At 43.1% G+C, this 16,010-nt stretch overlaps 1 protein-coding gene across 1 annotated transcript in view; it reads left to right on the top strand.

The window, feature by feature from the left end:
- Window positions 1-15,755, top strand: part of ST6GALNAC2 (ST6 N-acetylgalactosaminide alpha-2,6-sialyltransferase 2) — a 44,695-nt gene extending 28,940 nt beyond the window's left edge. Inside the window, exons 2-10 of the mRNA XM_054978777.1 lie at window positions 2,571-2,663; window positions 3,729-3,786; window positions 6,071-6,245; window positions 8,592-8,757; window positions 10,352-10,490; window positions 11,286-11,389; window positions 12,447-12,530; window positions 13,451-13,550; window positions 14,331-15,755. Of these exons, the coding sequence (XP_054834752.1) occupies window positions 2,571-2,663; window positions 3,729-3,786; window positions 6,071-6,245; window positions 8,592-8,757; window positions 10,352-10,490; window positions 11,286-11,389; window positions 12,447-12,530; window positions 13,451-13,550; window positions 14,331-14,498 (1,087 nt within the window). The 3' untranslated portion in view covers window positions 14,499-15,755. The remainder of the gene's footprint in view (window positions 1-2,570; window positions 2,664-3,728; window positions 3,787-6,070; window positions 6,246-8,591; window positions 8,758-10,351; window positions 10,491-11,285; window positions 11,390-12,446; window positions 12,531-13,450; window positions 13,551-14,330) is intronic.
- Window positions 15,756-16,010: the final 255 nt, after the last annotated feature.

The following is a 16,010-nucleotide window of genomic DNA, read 5'->3' as shown; positions in this document are numbered from 1 at the left end:
GCTGCTGGCGAAACGTCAGGAACTACAATGCCAAGACCACGGCAATACAGCCCGGAAAACCCACAACAACCATCGTTCTCCGGCCGTGAAAGCCTTCGACAATACATCATTTTTAAATTGTTTATTCATGGCAGTCGGTACATGCAGATAACAGCTATAGGAAATGCAAATGCTTTCTGGGTCATGTATGAAACCAGCATCCCTCGTTTGCAGCTTGGAAGGACGCTAGACAGTCTGGCTGCAACATCTACTTATCTACAAACACTATAGTAATGTCATGAATCATAGACGGTAAACATGTGCGCATGGAGGGCAAGATAGTTATTCAAATTTGCTGAATAGGTTTTATAAACTTCCAGCACTTGCTCTTTTACGTACACTGATATTGTGATTTCCAAACAAAAATACTGAATGTTTTCAAAATTAGGGCACAATCCAGTCTTTGTTATGTACATTTAAGGTTCCCTTTGAGAGCTAAACACATGCATAATCTCCCCAATTGAGATCAATGAAATGTAAGCATATTTACCTTTGGCTGGATTGTGTCATTAGATATTAATATTTTCAAAATAAAGCTTTTTGAGGTTGATTCCCAAGCAGTGGAAAACTCATTATTAAAAATGGTTTTAAAGCTAGTTTTTACATGTCGGTTTCCTGTTAGATGAAAGATGACTGGAGGCATCTTCTGTCCTTATTAATAAATAGCTTTTAGGAAACGTTTACAGGTTGAGCAATTTGTTCAAGGGGCAAAAGCTAGCCCAGCCCACATAGGCAAAGTGCTAGGTTCACAGCAATATCTGTCCTAAATAAACACCAAGCACTGAAAACTGAAACACAAAATCAGCCAGAGCAACTTTGGCAGTCGACTCCAAATTCAGAAACTGTCCACATTCCACATAAGGGGCAAACTAGTTTCATAGCCTCCTGCGAGCCTGCACATTGACATGAGGTGACCATACAAAGGTCTGAGATGACCCAGTGCACTATTTATGCAATGCAAAAGGAAGGCTTTAAACAACATGACAACCTCAAAAGTAACAATTCTTTACAAAAATGCCAAACATCTGGGCTTAAAAATAAAGTTGCTTTTCACTGGAATTTGGGATTCTGCTAAATAAAGCATAAACTCGTTCCAGTCCAGGGATGGGCACCTTCATGTAAGACCCTAAATTCCATGCCTGGAGATATGCGCATGGTGCTCTGATCTTCTCTGTGTCTAGACACCTTTCTATTCACCCTGCTGCATGAGAAAGTCACTGAATCAGGGCCAGGATCTCCTGTTTCTGGCATGCTTAACATAGTATGAACATGAAAAAGTACAAGGTTTTGCTGACCAAATCAGTAACTTCTCTGCACTGCTCAGTTGGCACCTATTTAATGCAAATCTTCAACATTTATTTGCTGTCATGTCTGTCCAAGACACAGCTGGGAACTGGTGTGTGTTCTGAATTGGCCCTCCTCTGATTGCCATGGGATCAAACTGCATTACTTCAGTATGTAGATTGGCAGAGATTCCAGGTTAATTACTCTGCTGTTGCAATTGGAGTTGATCCTTGTACATCTTCTCTGGCTCAGTTTGAATTTTACTTGTACATTATGCATGTTCTTGCCAACTTCTGCCATGCTTGAATACAAAAGCTGTATGGGATACTTGCAAGGATTCGAAAATATAGCAGGGGTAGATCTATATTCCTCAACTGGATCTTAAAATCCTCTCCATGATGAAAACAAAAAGGAGGAAACCAGAGGTGACATAGGCTGATTCCGCACACGTTGGATAATGCACTTTCAATGCACTTTATCAATCGTTTGAGGTGGATTTTTTGTTCCGCACACACAAAAATCCATTCCAAATGATCTATAAAGAGGATTAGAAGTGCATTATCCAACTTGTGCGGAATCACTCATAGTAAAATTTGCTTTCATTATGGTGATATTCCTAAAGGTGATGTGCTAAAAATATTTGTTTCATATGGCTTTGTTTTGTGGCTGAACAGAAAACTATATCTAGATTTGCTAAGTGTTTGGAATCTGATTAATTTCTTGTCACAGGAGCTGTTTGGGAATTAAGACATTTTGCTAAACATGAACAGATAGACAGCACATATCTTAAGTCAGATGAAGTCTGTTGCGGCGGGGGTGGGGGGAGATGGGAGCAATATATCTGTTCAGATTAATGATGGTATCTTTATTAGCTTGCAAACAGAGCAGTATTTTCTGCACTTGGGTCTGATCTAGCAAGCTCAGCTTACAAGTTGTGCAGGCTAATATAACAGAAGATAAGGCTGAAGAACCCACAGGGAAGGTAAAACTGACTGGGATGCAGACAAAATCCAGTTTTCAAAGGAGAAGTGTGTGTGGGGGGGGTCAGAAATCTATATCCCAAAGATGGATAATTGTGAGGCCTTCAGTGTCCGTGTTATTTCCTCAAGGCAGCTCATTATGTACCACATGCCTACTTCATGCAGCGGTGGCTACTACGCTCCAGAGTTATGTACTGGGCAAAGGAAGCCTGCAGCCACAATGTGACTTTTTCTATGTCAGGGTCTCTGCTTTTTTCTGTGTCCTAGGTTGCTACAGCAGGAGACATTTGGGCGAGTACCTGCAGAAATACCCCGAGGTGCCAAGAACCATGGTCTGACCAGAGAGAACATCATAAAGGGGTGAGTATAGCTGAACAGTTTGGCCTGTTGGTTGGTTAGTTGCATTCAGTATCTGACGAAGGCAGCCTAGAAATCTAGTTGGTCCCTAAGGTGCTGCTGGACCCGAATCAGGCTCTTCTACTACAGACCAACATGGCTCCTTTACTAAATTCTTCACATAAATGCTAGCACTGGGAATGTTAGAAACTGCCTTGAAATAACAGAATGGTTAGTTAAAATTAGTATGTCAGACACATACCTCCCACCACACACACCCCTGCTCGTAGCTGCTTGCCCCATTATGGTTGCCCGGTCACAGTGGTGCAGTAACGACAGACACTACAACTGGCAGAATTCTCCTGTCTGTGCCTGGTCTGTAGCGCTAGCAAACTTATGTCTCCTTTGCTGTCTGGCTGGAAGTCCCCTCCAACCTTCCTAGCCTGCTCAGTTCATTCCCATTATAATAGCAATAACATTTGATTTATATACCGCCCTTCAGGATGACTTAATGCTCACTCAGAGCAGTTTATAAAGTGTGTCATTATTATCCTTACGACAATCACCTTGTGAGGTGGGTGGGGCTGAGAGAGCCCTGGAAAAGCTGTGACTGACTCAAAGTCACCCAGCTGAATTCAAGTGGAGGAGTGGGGGAATCAAACCTGGCTCTCCAGATGAGAGTCCTGCCGCTTTTAACCACTACATAAACTGTCTCTAATAGTGCACAGCCTCATCACTGTTTTCCAGTTGTGCTCCAATTCTTCTTTCTCCTTAACTCCTCCTTTGATCAATTCCATACCTCCACTACTCATTGTCTCCTCAGGCCTCAGTGGGATGGATGGCAATGGGACTGAAGTGATAATTGGTGTGATATCCTCCATTTGTTACTAGCCCTCTGGCTATATAAAGGGCTCCAATTCACACCAAGATCATGTTTTTTACATCTCTGAATTCTCTTTGGAAGCTTAGCAAGTCAAAAGTTCTACAGGAAAGCTGTTGGATCGGTGTAGGCATCTTAGTACATGATGCACAAATCTTTGTCATTGGAAATCAATGCTCATTTCCTCTTTCTTGCGGTTTTAATTCTAGAGGGAGCCCAACCAAAGAAACGTTGAAGCAAGAAGATATGAACCCTACCAAGAAGAAGGTAGGAAGCATATCCTTCGTATTAAGAGTTTCCTATTACATGATCTTCTTTCCAAAACAGTCCAGCACAGGATTTATTATTCTCGGACCTTATTATGCACAAATGCTTTATTGAGGCTTCATTCATTTACCTTTACAAAAAAAGAGCGATGTTTATTCCCATTTTTTTCTGGAGCTCAGAGGCTGAGACAAGCTCCATACACACACACATCTGTGCATTGGGGGCAGGGGGAGTGCACAAGCCAGCAAATGGTTCCTGGCTCCACAACTGAGATGGCCCTGCCTACACACATTCTCTCAAACAAGGGAACAGCTCCTATGTGCATGCAAGCAATAAACATGTAGGGTCCATGCCTGTAGTCAAGGACTTGACTTTTTGAATATTCCTGAAGTGTTTGGTTGTTTCCATATTGTAACACCGGACAGCCTGCTTGAATCCAGGAACTGTGAACTTGCTTCTTCAGGATCAGAGGGAACCCTTCCTGAACAGGCAATCCACCAACTCCTAAATTAGCTGGTTTTCCTTCCATCAACAACTTCGGTTTGTTTGGATTAAGTTTCCCATTCCATTACCAAGCATCTATTCATTTGACACACTTGGTTCAGAGACAAATGAAAAGGAGAGTTTGATATTAGCAGCATAAAGATGTCATCTCATCTCATACTCCCTCAAGATCTCCCCACACAGTTTCGTGTATATAGTCAGACCAGCTGGTACCATGTAGTGTCGCGCCCCACATGGAGATGAACAGAAGTTATCCTCTGCGCACTTCCTCGTGATCCAGCCAGATAGCAGGGGAACCCCTGTGACAGACCCTAAATCTTAAGCTTGCTACTGAAAGAGAGCAAATTGATTCAGGAGATTATTATTATACGCAGCGGGGCTCTGTGGATTTTGTGATCACAGAAGCTGTCAGACAACTTCATGGTTGTTGAGTAGTTGGGCAGAGACCAAGAATTTTTGTGAAGACGTTTAACTCCACCAGATTTTCTAAAGAGAAGTGCTGCTTGTGTTTGGGTATTTTATATATTTTTTAAAATAAACAAATGTTTTTATTATGTTTTTGTTGTAAGTTTGAGGGGCCCCTGTGGCTGAAACCTAAGAACCTAAGTAAATAAATACAATTTTCTGGAGGAAATGCCTGCAGCTGCAAGTTAACAAGTACAGTTCAAACAAACCCAATGTTCAAAGCATAACTTAGTGCAATCCACCTAAACAAACTGTATCATACATTTGGATTCTAATGCTTGCACGTTTTAATTTCTCGTGATCATTCTAATTTGGGCAGTCAAATCAACATTCAAGTGGCAGATGCTATCTGCACAGTCCACATGAATCTGACTTCGACATCAATAGAGTCTGGGCAACAGGCATTCAGTCACAGGCAGAATATTTACACAGCCAATGCAAATGTAGCAAAGGAGGAGAGTGATGCATTTGCTTCGGTGAAACCACTTCATATCCGGCAGCATTCGGTCCACAGATGTCAATTCAGAATGTTTCAATTAGTTCACTGGAGCCAGTGATTTGCATGATGTTCAGGAACTCCGTTTTTTTTTCCAGAGCAATGGAGAAAGGATGATGAAGAAGAAGAAATCTGCCTTTCTTGCTGAGCCTCGTGGTGGATAATGCAGTGCCAGTCAATACGGTCAACAGCTGAGACATTCAATAAACAATACAATAGGATATGGGTTGCAGAAATTTGAAAACAACTATACATTTAATAACAAGCATAAATCCAAATACAGAGATGAAAGATTGCTGAAACAAAGCATTAGTAATTAAACATGACATATTTAACTACCTAACAGCGTATCCACATCAACAGATAGTATGCAGTATTATAGTCTGCAGTCCTTGTCCCTTTACCAAAGGATATCTTGGAACCATTTCTTACAGCACATTCCATACCCTACAGCATTGATTTTGAATGTTTCACCTATTGACCTACACTGTGTAGGTTAAGGGAGTCTCGGTGAGAAAGGTAGATTATAAATAATGTAAATAAATAACTAAAATTTAATTTGCACCAGTTATTATGGTTACAGAATGTTATAGTCTGAAGCGTGCAAGTTGTAATCAGGATTCCCTGTGTCAAATTTGGAAGTTGTCCTGGTGCCCTTCTTATACTTACAGATGGCCAATTGTCATGGTGCCCTACATACATAGAAATATTTTATTTATTTATTTCTATTCCGCCCTCCCTACAGCAGCAGGCTCAGGGCAGATGGATTGTTACTAGTACCTACTGCCTTTATTTTTACTCACTCTGAGCCTTTCTCAGTCTAGCTTGTGCCCCTGGTCCTTGAAGTCCAAAGTGAAGATGGACCCCACGTTTGGAAAGCAATTTGATTTTAACATTCCAGTACTGATTTGGGAGCAGCACTTCACCCCAGAAACGTGGGACAGACTGAAGGATCGCAATGTCCCCTATGGCTGGCATGGGTTGGCATATGAAGGTAATAGGCTGAGGCAGGATCGTAAGCAACTATGGTTGTGAGATGCTGTCATTCAGTGGGTGATGTTGGAGGCATGTGCTTTGATAGGATTGTTTTAGCCCCATGTCAGTCTCTCATGGGGCTGTTCCCAGAACAGTTGGGGGCCAAAGGACACAATGGGAAGTCAATCTCGGGCAAGTGTTGAGGTAATTCAGAAAACAGTTTGGGCCCAGCAACTGTCACTGATATCTTGATGATTCTGGGAACACCTAAGTTTGCAGTGCAACGGGTTTGTGTATCCTTTTTTAAAAAAGCACATTTATTAATCAAAAAAACATGGATAAAAGGGTTTTATTTATTTCTTACTTCATTTATACCTCACCTTTCTTGTTGGTGGTTTCCCAAAGGAGCTTGCACCATTCTCATCTCTTTCATTTTATCCTTACAACAACCCTGTGAGGTAGGGTTAGGCTGAGAGGGTATGACTGGCTCAAGGTCACCCAGAAAATTTCCGTGGCACAGTAGTGATTCAAACCTGGGTCTACCAGATCCTAGTCTGACACTCTAGCTGCTCCACCAGTGGGCTCCACCCACTGATTAAGTTGACACAAATGGGAAAGACTTTCTCATGGTCAGGTGAGAGAAGTATGAACCTCTTTGGAGGGAATCCTGTTCAAAGTTCTGGGTGCCTCGATTACATGACTAATGACCTCCTCGTCTTAGCCAGTGGTAGTCCAATAAAAGGTTCCAGTGTCTTTTCTATCTTCTCAGGAATTTTCAGCCACTACTGTCAGCAAAGACTAGTTATCAAAGCAAAAGAGAAGTAGATTCATAAGTTGCCCTGGAGATTACCTCGGATATCTGTTGTTGCTGGAGACTTCAGAGGTTATACATAGCTGGCACGTTAGTGTACATGCTGTACACAACAGATAAACTGGTCAGCTGGAGTCCGAGCAACACTTTAAATTCATGACAACAAGTGGATAAACATGGCTTCTAAAGGGGGAAAACATGTATAGTTGAGAAGACCCACTTGCCACGGCAAGTGTCAGGCTCTTTTCTTCACCCTAACAGATCAGAACTTTGATAGTCCTCCTTATCATAAACAGAATTGTCACAGGAAGTGAAGGGGAGGGCTCTAGATTCAATCCAAGCATCGGCTTTTGGCCCATGTAAAGAATCAGAAGTCCAAGGAGATAGCTCATTTGTAGTTCCGGACAGAATTATTCCCCCTTACTTTAGCCTCACAAAATGTCTCCTTTGAGTCAGTTGCCCCACAGCTGCCCATGTGGCTAACCTCATGGGGACTCTTCCGTTCAGATGTGAGATGGGAAGTGAAACGTTGCTGTCATTTGCATGGCTTTCTCGCTGTCCCCTTAACTAATTTGGTTGAAGATTCTAGTGCATACATGCAGTGGGTGTGGCTGTCCTAAAGAAAAGGAAATAAAACTGTGAAAGGGAAGGGAAGAGTCCATCTGCTTTGCAGTGAAAACAGAAAGGGTTTTAATTGTGTTTTAATTTGGTAGAAATGCTCAGTGTTGCGAGTGTCATGATGTTATAATGGCATTCCCAGTATGTGGTTTCTCTTTAAAGACTTAGATCTGGAGGATGGGGGGAAGTGTTTGAAAATGTCAGTATCAGCATCTTGTGACATTTGCCTCAATGAAAGGTCCCAGTGTCTTTGTGGTAATTAACCTGAACCAAAGGGCTTTGTTACAACCTGCTCCGTTGTTGCCACTGGACATTGGCAGCCCGAGAGCGTCTCTTTTCCTTGCCTACACCCTCTTGTCTCTGTTTACCAACTTTGCTGCTTGCCTTATCAGCTAATGTCCTGAATTTGTAAGAGCCAGGAAGCGAAGGGAGAAATGAAAGGAAACTCTAGCCAAATAAAGTTTGTACTGGATTGAAGGAAGTCTCTATGATATGTTGCCTGGAGAATACTTGAGCACAGAAGTTGTGTACTGGCAAAAGACTTTTCACAACAGGGTTACTATCACCTGCCTTGGGACTGTCTTGTGTTCACACTTCTGCAACTGGCCTTATAGGAAAGGGTGGGAATTTCTAGCCGGAACTGAGAGAAGGCACAGAGGAAAGTACAAAAGACCCTTTCAGCTCTGCAATTAAGAACATTTAGAAAGTCTCTCTCTCTCTCTCTCTCTCTCTCTCTCTCTCTCTCTCTCTCTCTCTCTCTCTCTCTCTCTCTCTCACACACACACACACACACACACACACACACACACACGAACCTGAACTTGATCTTGTGTGGCCTCCTCACACTTCATAGTGTTTGCATCACCCTTAATCCCAAAATGGTGACTTCCCCTGTCCTCTGTTCTAATGCTTTCATCATTTTGGTTTGATCTGCAGTTATCGCTTCCACAGTACAGCTCCTCAATGACTCTGCCAACAGTAGGCTCTTTGCCACGACCAGGCCCCCCAACAGCTGCATCCGTTGTGCTGTGGTTGGCAATGGGGGAATATTGAATGGATCCCGCCAAGGCAAGGACATAGATGCTCATGACTTTGTCTTCAGGTACAGAGGCTGGCAATCCCAGACCATGGGTGGGGGAGGTGGGGGTTAGCCTTTGTGTCTGTGAGGGGAGGGGTGGTTCAGGGAGGAAGGCTGCTCTGATAGAGGACCATTTAGAGATATTCTTGTGTCCAAGTACAGCATGTCCATGGCCCCCCTCACAGATCCCTTCCTCCTGATTTGGAGACACCAAATGTCAGTGGTGGGTCCTCTGCTGAGCTGTGGGCCACAGCAGGTGCCCAAGCTGCTCACCCTTGACAGCAGTCCTGACCTTCAACACTCCTCTGAGAAAACAGCAGTTCTTCTGAGCACATTTAGTGTACTCCACATGCTATGTCTATCATCTTATCTTTAGAAGGCAAATTTCTTGTCTCAGGCAAACAAGGATCCATATCTGCTTGGCTATCACATTTTTAGCCTAACTTTTCTTCAAGGACCTTAGGGGATACTAAAAAGTTAAATACATCGGCTAGGTATTCTCAGAGCAGTGTTGCCAACCTACAGATGGGGCCTGGAGATATCCTAGAATTACAACTGATCTCTAGACTACAGAGATCAGTTCCCTTGGAGAAAATGGCTGCTTTAGAGGGCGAACTCTGCTAAGGCTCCTCCCCTTTTCAAACTCCACCTTCCAGAGGCTCCACCTCACGTTTCCAGGAGTTTCGCAACTCTGAGCTGGCAACCCTAGCTCACAGGGCCTGCTTTACTGCCATTCTCAAGCCCTATTTAACCATTGTGTATGGACAGGATTTTCCCTCAGATTAGGCCCGCTAGATACCATACACAGGGGCCCATGATTCTAGGGAGCTGAGGAGAAGTCCAGGATAGGGCATCAGAATTACTGCCCACCCCATGCTGGGCCCTGCTCAGTGCAGGGTGGGTGGGAGGGTATGGTTCATTCACAACAAGCCTGCTGCCCATGACCCAGACAGGGCAGGCACTAGCAGCAGCAACAGCCTGTTCTTCCTCTTTTTCTGCTTTCCCTCCTTTGGTGTGTATGGAGCTGTGGGTGGCTGGAGCCCAGGGCAGCTGCCTCTGTTGCCCTTTGGCTAAGACTGCCCCTGACTATACATGGCCATTTACTTGTCCCCTGGAGAAAACCAGAGGAAAATCCTTTGTATTTTTCTAAATATAATCATCTACTTACAGTAATGTGATGTGCAAGCTGTTCTCTTCTTTGGATATCCTTTAATCTGAAAGATGTAGGTCCATCCTTTTAGGGTCGTTTAGATATCTTGAATGGGATTGCACTAATAGTTTAAAATGCCATGATTCTTAATTCCAGCTAGATTTATTTATTATTATTTATTTTATTACACTTCTAGACCGGCCTCCCCATCAGACAGGCTCAGGGCGGTGTAATTTGATAAAGCATCGTTTGATGGGGGATAATGGATTTCCATCTGTGGGATTGCAGCGTTCGCACAAGTGGAATCCCTGAAGGGGTAGAAGTTACAGAATTTTTTGAATCCCTTTCTTAGTATTTTACAAACAAAAATTGTTGGGCCTTGGTCATATATTGAGGAGTGCCATGCAGTTAATCTACTGGTGAACAGCAATACAGTCTAAGTATGTATGCTCTCTTTTCTTCTCACAGGCTCAATGGAGCAGTGACTAAAGGCTTTGAGGATGACGTTGGGACGAAGACCTCCTTTTACGGTTTTACAGTAAATACCATGAAGAATTCTCTAATTGCTTATGCTGAATATGGCTTTACCAAGATACCACAGGGCAAGGTATATACACAGCTTTACTAGGGTTGCTCGTCCCTTCCCCATATGTGCAGCCTTGTGACAACATAGCACTTCAGGCTACTTTGGCTTGCTGGTTTTTGCCACACCAAGTTTTTGCAACAAAAAAGGAGTTCCATCAGTTTTTGAGCTGATGGAAAATGCAGGCATGTTTGTGTGTATAATGATCCTGATCAGGGCTTTTTTTCAGCTGGAATGCGGTGGAACGGAGTTCTGGAACCTCTTGAAAATGGTCACATGGCCGGTGGCCCCGCCCCCTGATCTCCAGACAGAGGGGAGTTTAGATTGCCCTCCACGCTGCTCCAGCGGCGCGGAGGGCAATCTAAACTCCCCTCTGTCTGGAGATCAGGGGGCGGGGCCACCGGCCATGTGACCATTTTCTCCAAGGGCAACCCACTGAGTTCCACCACCTCTTTTCTCAGAAAAAAAGCCCTGGTCCTGCTGACAATCTTCAAAGAAACTAATCTGTAGACTGTTTTTGGTTTAATTAAAAAGGCAGGATTAAATTGTCCTAAATAAACGAAGTCAGGATCAGGCCTTGGAAAGATCTATTCTTGAGAACTTAGAGAAGGAAAGAAAAGTAGTAGGAATGAGGGTGTGGAAGTGGAGCTTGCAGCAAGCAGGGGGACAAACCCCCATTGTTCAAAGAATCATTCATCATCACTTGGGAAACTAGTTACATTCCTACTTCACTACCACAGACACAGCTGAAGTATGTAACAGTCCACCAATTTGATATTCCTGTTTTGTGTTTTACATTCCTTCCTAACTTGCCTGCAGGACATACAGTACATTTTCATTCCCTCAGACATACGAGATTACATCATGATCAGATCTGCTGTCCTGGGCATCCCTGTCCCAGAAGGTCATGACAAAGGAGATAAGTAAGTACAGCTCTTTTCTGCTTTTCCTGTAGCAATTTCGACCATCAGTCCTCCTTTGAGTACTCCAGAGCAGATCCCCTATGAAGATCAGCAATTGTGTGCATGTGTGCCAGCAGAGATGGGAAAACTCCCTTTCCCCACACTGTTTTTGCATGAGGAAAAAAAGCTTGGAAGAAAGGCAAGAGTTCTCCCTCCCTCAGTGGCAGCTTTTTGAGCCCATTTGTGCTCTCCTTTTTAAATAGAAGCCATTCCCCCAGAGCTGCTGTGTGACTGTGTGGAGCACAGGTTGGCTCTGTGGCAAACTTGTAAAAGAAGTAACATGTTTAGAGACCCAAGAGACTACCTTAAGGTTGACAAGCTAGCTCAACAATGGAAATACTTTTCTACAATCAATTTCTGTTCTAAAAAATTATCACTTTATCTTGTTCCCTCCAGATTACATTTGTGAGGGTTTTAGAGTGTTTGCCTTGTTTCATATTTGTTCCCACAACTATAGCTGTGCTAGCCCTTTAATTATGTTTAGATTAGTAATTTGGGGTATGCCAGTTACCTTATTTTACCTTTTTGCATACGCCTGTCGTCATTAACATCTTCCACTTTGAGTTTGTAAATGAAAAATACTCATCTTGTTTAATAGCTGTAACTTGGGAATATAGCACACACACACACACCCATGTGCTTAAACGTTATTGCCCCAGTAATGGGAAAAGGGAAGTTTGGGACCATAAAGCACAATGAGGTGATAGATTTGGGGCACTATTCAAGATAATCTAGCTTTCACTGATTGAATTTAATATAGTAGTATCGGTCCTTTTTCCATAAGTAGGCCTTATTTTGAGTGTCTGTCTCAGATACGAAAATATTTTTGGACCTGCCTTGAAATCTGGACATATTTGCCACTAGTTTACTCCAGGTCTGGCCTCCAGGTGTCTAACAAACAGTACCATTGTTCAGCTTAAACTTTTTTCCCCCCACTTATTCCCCACTCATGGGATCATTTGAGAGCTGTCTAATTACTGCTGACTGAAAACCATTTTCTTCTGATCTCTCAATGCAGGCCACAGAAATACTTTGGATCCGAAGCATCAGGAGGCAAGTTCAAGTTGCTGCACCCAGAATTCATGCACTATCTAACAGAGAGGTAATGCTTTGTGCTGTAAACAAAGCCTATGTTTATAACTGACCCAAGTGCTCAATAAACGTACTATATCAGTTGCACCTTTTGCATTGCGAGGCAGATTACCCACATTTATAAACTGTAATAAAATGTGCAAGGAGCCTACTCTGTACTCTGGTTGCAGTGTTTGGAATTTTAGGTGGGGACTGGGCTAGTGGAAGTGACCACGCTTATGGGTGTATGAGACACTGGTTTTCCACATTATGTTCTGTATTGCCCTCTGTTTGTACAGCCCAGAAACAAATACCTTGGTGAAATTCTAAAAGTCATACATTCTTTTTCTGTGGAGGGAAAACTAACTTTCCCCCTTTCTAATACAGACCAGTATGCCTCTTATCGGGTGGCTGTTTGCCTTGGTGGCCATGAAAATATGGGCTGTTGCTATCCTTATGTATCTAGAGAAGGTGCTTTTGTGTTTTTAATGTGCTTTTATGTGCTTTTAATACATTATTTTGTTGCCGTTTGCTTAAGTTCCTTTTATGTCCTAATTGTAATGGTATAAATACAATGATGACTATAAGTGTGGTTGGGAGATGCACAAAGACTGGGAAGGTTGTCAAAACCTTTACCTTTGAGGAAGGTGTGTCCTATATAGTTTCTTAAGAGTCAGATGAAATGTGCAAGATAATGTTATTGTCCTATCACAGATTTAAACCACTTGCCAACATTGATGGGAAGATCAATGGTTTGAAGGTACTTCAAGCTCAGGAGTTTCCTGTATGTGGCATGTTAGCACATCAGGAAGATGAATGGGCTGGAAGTTTGAAATCTGTTCAGTTTATGTGGTCCATTCCTTACAACTTTTAGAGCCAGTTATAAAGCTTTATTATATTGTTTCCCACAACCCATAAAGTTTCTGCTACGAACTTCTTGGTCTGTTACAGGTTTTTAAGATCTGAAATAATAAACACTCAGTTTGGGTATCTCTACATGCCGAGCACTGGTGCTGTTATGCTTCTAACAGCTCTGCACACCTGTGATCAGGTAAGATCTCCAAAGAACCTTTCCAGTACCTGATAATTCTGAAGCCAAGGGCTTGAGATTTAAAAATATTTGAGGGCCTTCATGCTTTAGGAGAAGCACTGAAATGCAGACCTGCAATCAATTCTCACTCTCTTCCAGGCAGGGCTTTTTTCCAGCTGGAACGCAGTGGAACAGAGTTCCGGCAGCTCTTGAAAATAGTCACATGGCCGGTGGCCCCGCCCCTGATCTCCAAACAGAGGGGAGCTTAGATCGCCCTCTGCGCCGTGGCCATTGGCCGTATGACCATTTTCACTGAGGGCGATGTTCTAGCTGACCCAAAGTGATGTCATTGCGCAGCTCCGAAGCATGTGCGCACTTTGCGTGTGCGCACGTGGTAGCAGGGGCACTGCTTCCCGCCAGGAGTTGCTCCCTGTGCTGGCAACCCACTGAGATCCACGGCCTCTTTTCCCAGGGAAAAAAAAGCCCTGCTTCCAGGTAATTATCAAATGGCAGCAATGTGTAGCTTCCTTATTGTCTTAAGGGGCAATATACATTGTCCAGTTCTTCGTGTATTTAGAAGTCTCACATTTTGCTGTGGAGGGGCTAGGCATGTTGCTTTTTCATATATTCCATGGACACATAAAAATTGAAGTGTGAGCCACTCTGGCATCCATATTATGCTGCTTTGAGTTATGTGCCATATTGCTTTGTGTTGAGTGCTGCAAATGAGCATGCTAGAGGCATGCAAGATTGGGTCTCATCCTATCTCTAACTCATCCCGTCACCTCTGCTTCCTTTTAGGTCAGCGCCTATGGCTTCATCACGGAGAATTACAGAAAGTTCTCCGACCACTATTATGAGCGTGAGAAAAAGCCCTTGGTGTTCTATGCCAACCATGACATGCTGTTAGAGTCTGAGCTGTGGAAGAGCTTGCACCGGGTTGGCATCATGAAATTATATCAGCGATGAAGTCGGCATGTGCTCTTGGTTCCCTAGGCCTGAAAGCTTTCCTGTTCCACAGGAATCCTCCATCTGCCTTTATGTAGGTCACGGGTGGAATTGGTAACCTGCTGGTTCCAAATGGAAAGCACCATAGCAGCCACGTAACCTCTTAGAAGAAAGATCTATCCGTGGCTAATAGCCAGCTTAGGCCAGAGATACTGCTGCAGAATCACACCATTGCCAACTCCCTGGCTCAAACAGGCTGGGGCTAGATAGATGATACGGAAACGAGCACAGTGGCAGCAGCTCAGGTGCTTATGCTTTTCCTAGGAGAGGATCAGTCTTTTGGCAACACTGACTCGGCCAAGTATGGCAGTTCTTGGTAACACTCCACTTCTCGCCGAGGTGGTATTCAGCCTACAAAATTCACTGTAAAATGGGACAAAGGAGCTGGAACACGTTGCAATTGCCAGGAAAGCCATGGTGATGACCACAGAACTTTGCTCATGTGGCATTAATGCAGTGAAATGGCTGTGACAAAACCTCAGAAGATGTCTAGAAGGCAGCCAGCTTACTATTATGGCCTTATTGTTGGCCAGTAAGTTCTGATTCTCTGATCTGGAAACTGTTTTTGTTTTTGTGTGTGTGTGAGAGAGAGCACTAGCTGTCCAGCCATGAATGACAGAATGTATACTGAAGAGAGAACCCGATAGTTTCATCTCAGGGCCAGGTACACACTTTTTAGCCCCAATTGTAGGGGAAAACTTTTTGATACCCCTCCTTTATACACCCAAGTGGCCTTCAGTGGCAGATGGCCACTTCCTTTCCCTACAAGCCTGCTTGAAAATGCTGTCCCCTAAGTTTATCTTGGTGTTACATAAATATGGATGGTTCATGTGAAAATTTCTTTTGTGATGGCTCTGAAGGCTTCTTCACAGACAGGCACCAACTCCTTCTCATTGCAGGAAAATATTCTTTGTACTACATTAGTTACTTACCCACCGATACTGTCATCTGGAGACTGGACTTGTGGTTGGAAACCACAAATACTAAAACTGGACACCTAGTACTCCCACTAAGCACAAAATGTCTGCTTATGCTGTCCAGAAATAAGCATTCAGTGAGCAACAGGGCAGTTCGTCCATGTGATATACAATGGCTAGCCATTATCAGTTGTGTAAAATATGCACTAAAAATCAGTGCCAGGGAAAGTTGAATTATGTATAAATTGTATACATTTGTATAAATTATGCAAACTAAATAAAATTGCCTGTGTTTGTGTAATCTATCAAAGTATTGGTTTCTCTTAAGGTAACCTTAGCAACCTACACCAAAGCAAATGATGGAGGCAATCTTTTATACACAAGGTCTAACAAATTGCTCATTGACTAGTCAGTGTATTTAAATATAAAGTACACGTTAAATGTATTACACAGCATCGACATCTCAGCTACTTTATAGGATACACTTCATAGTAGTATGAAGACATCCAAGCTTGAAAATATTTTAATATCCAAAAATAAAAACAACAGAATCCAG

Source organism: Eublepharis macularius, chromosome 4 (genome assembly GCF_028583425.1).
Source record: "Eublepharis macularius isolate TG4126 chromosome 4, MPM_Emac_v1.0, whole genome shotgun sequence".
NCBI classification, from domain to species: Eukaryota; Metazoa; Chordata; class Lepidosauria; order Squamata; family Eublepharidae; genus Eublepharis; species Eublepharis macularius.
The sequence above is the reverse complement of the archived record's forward strand: the minus strand, read 5'-3'. Positions and strand labels throughout refer to the sequence as shown.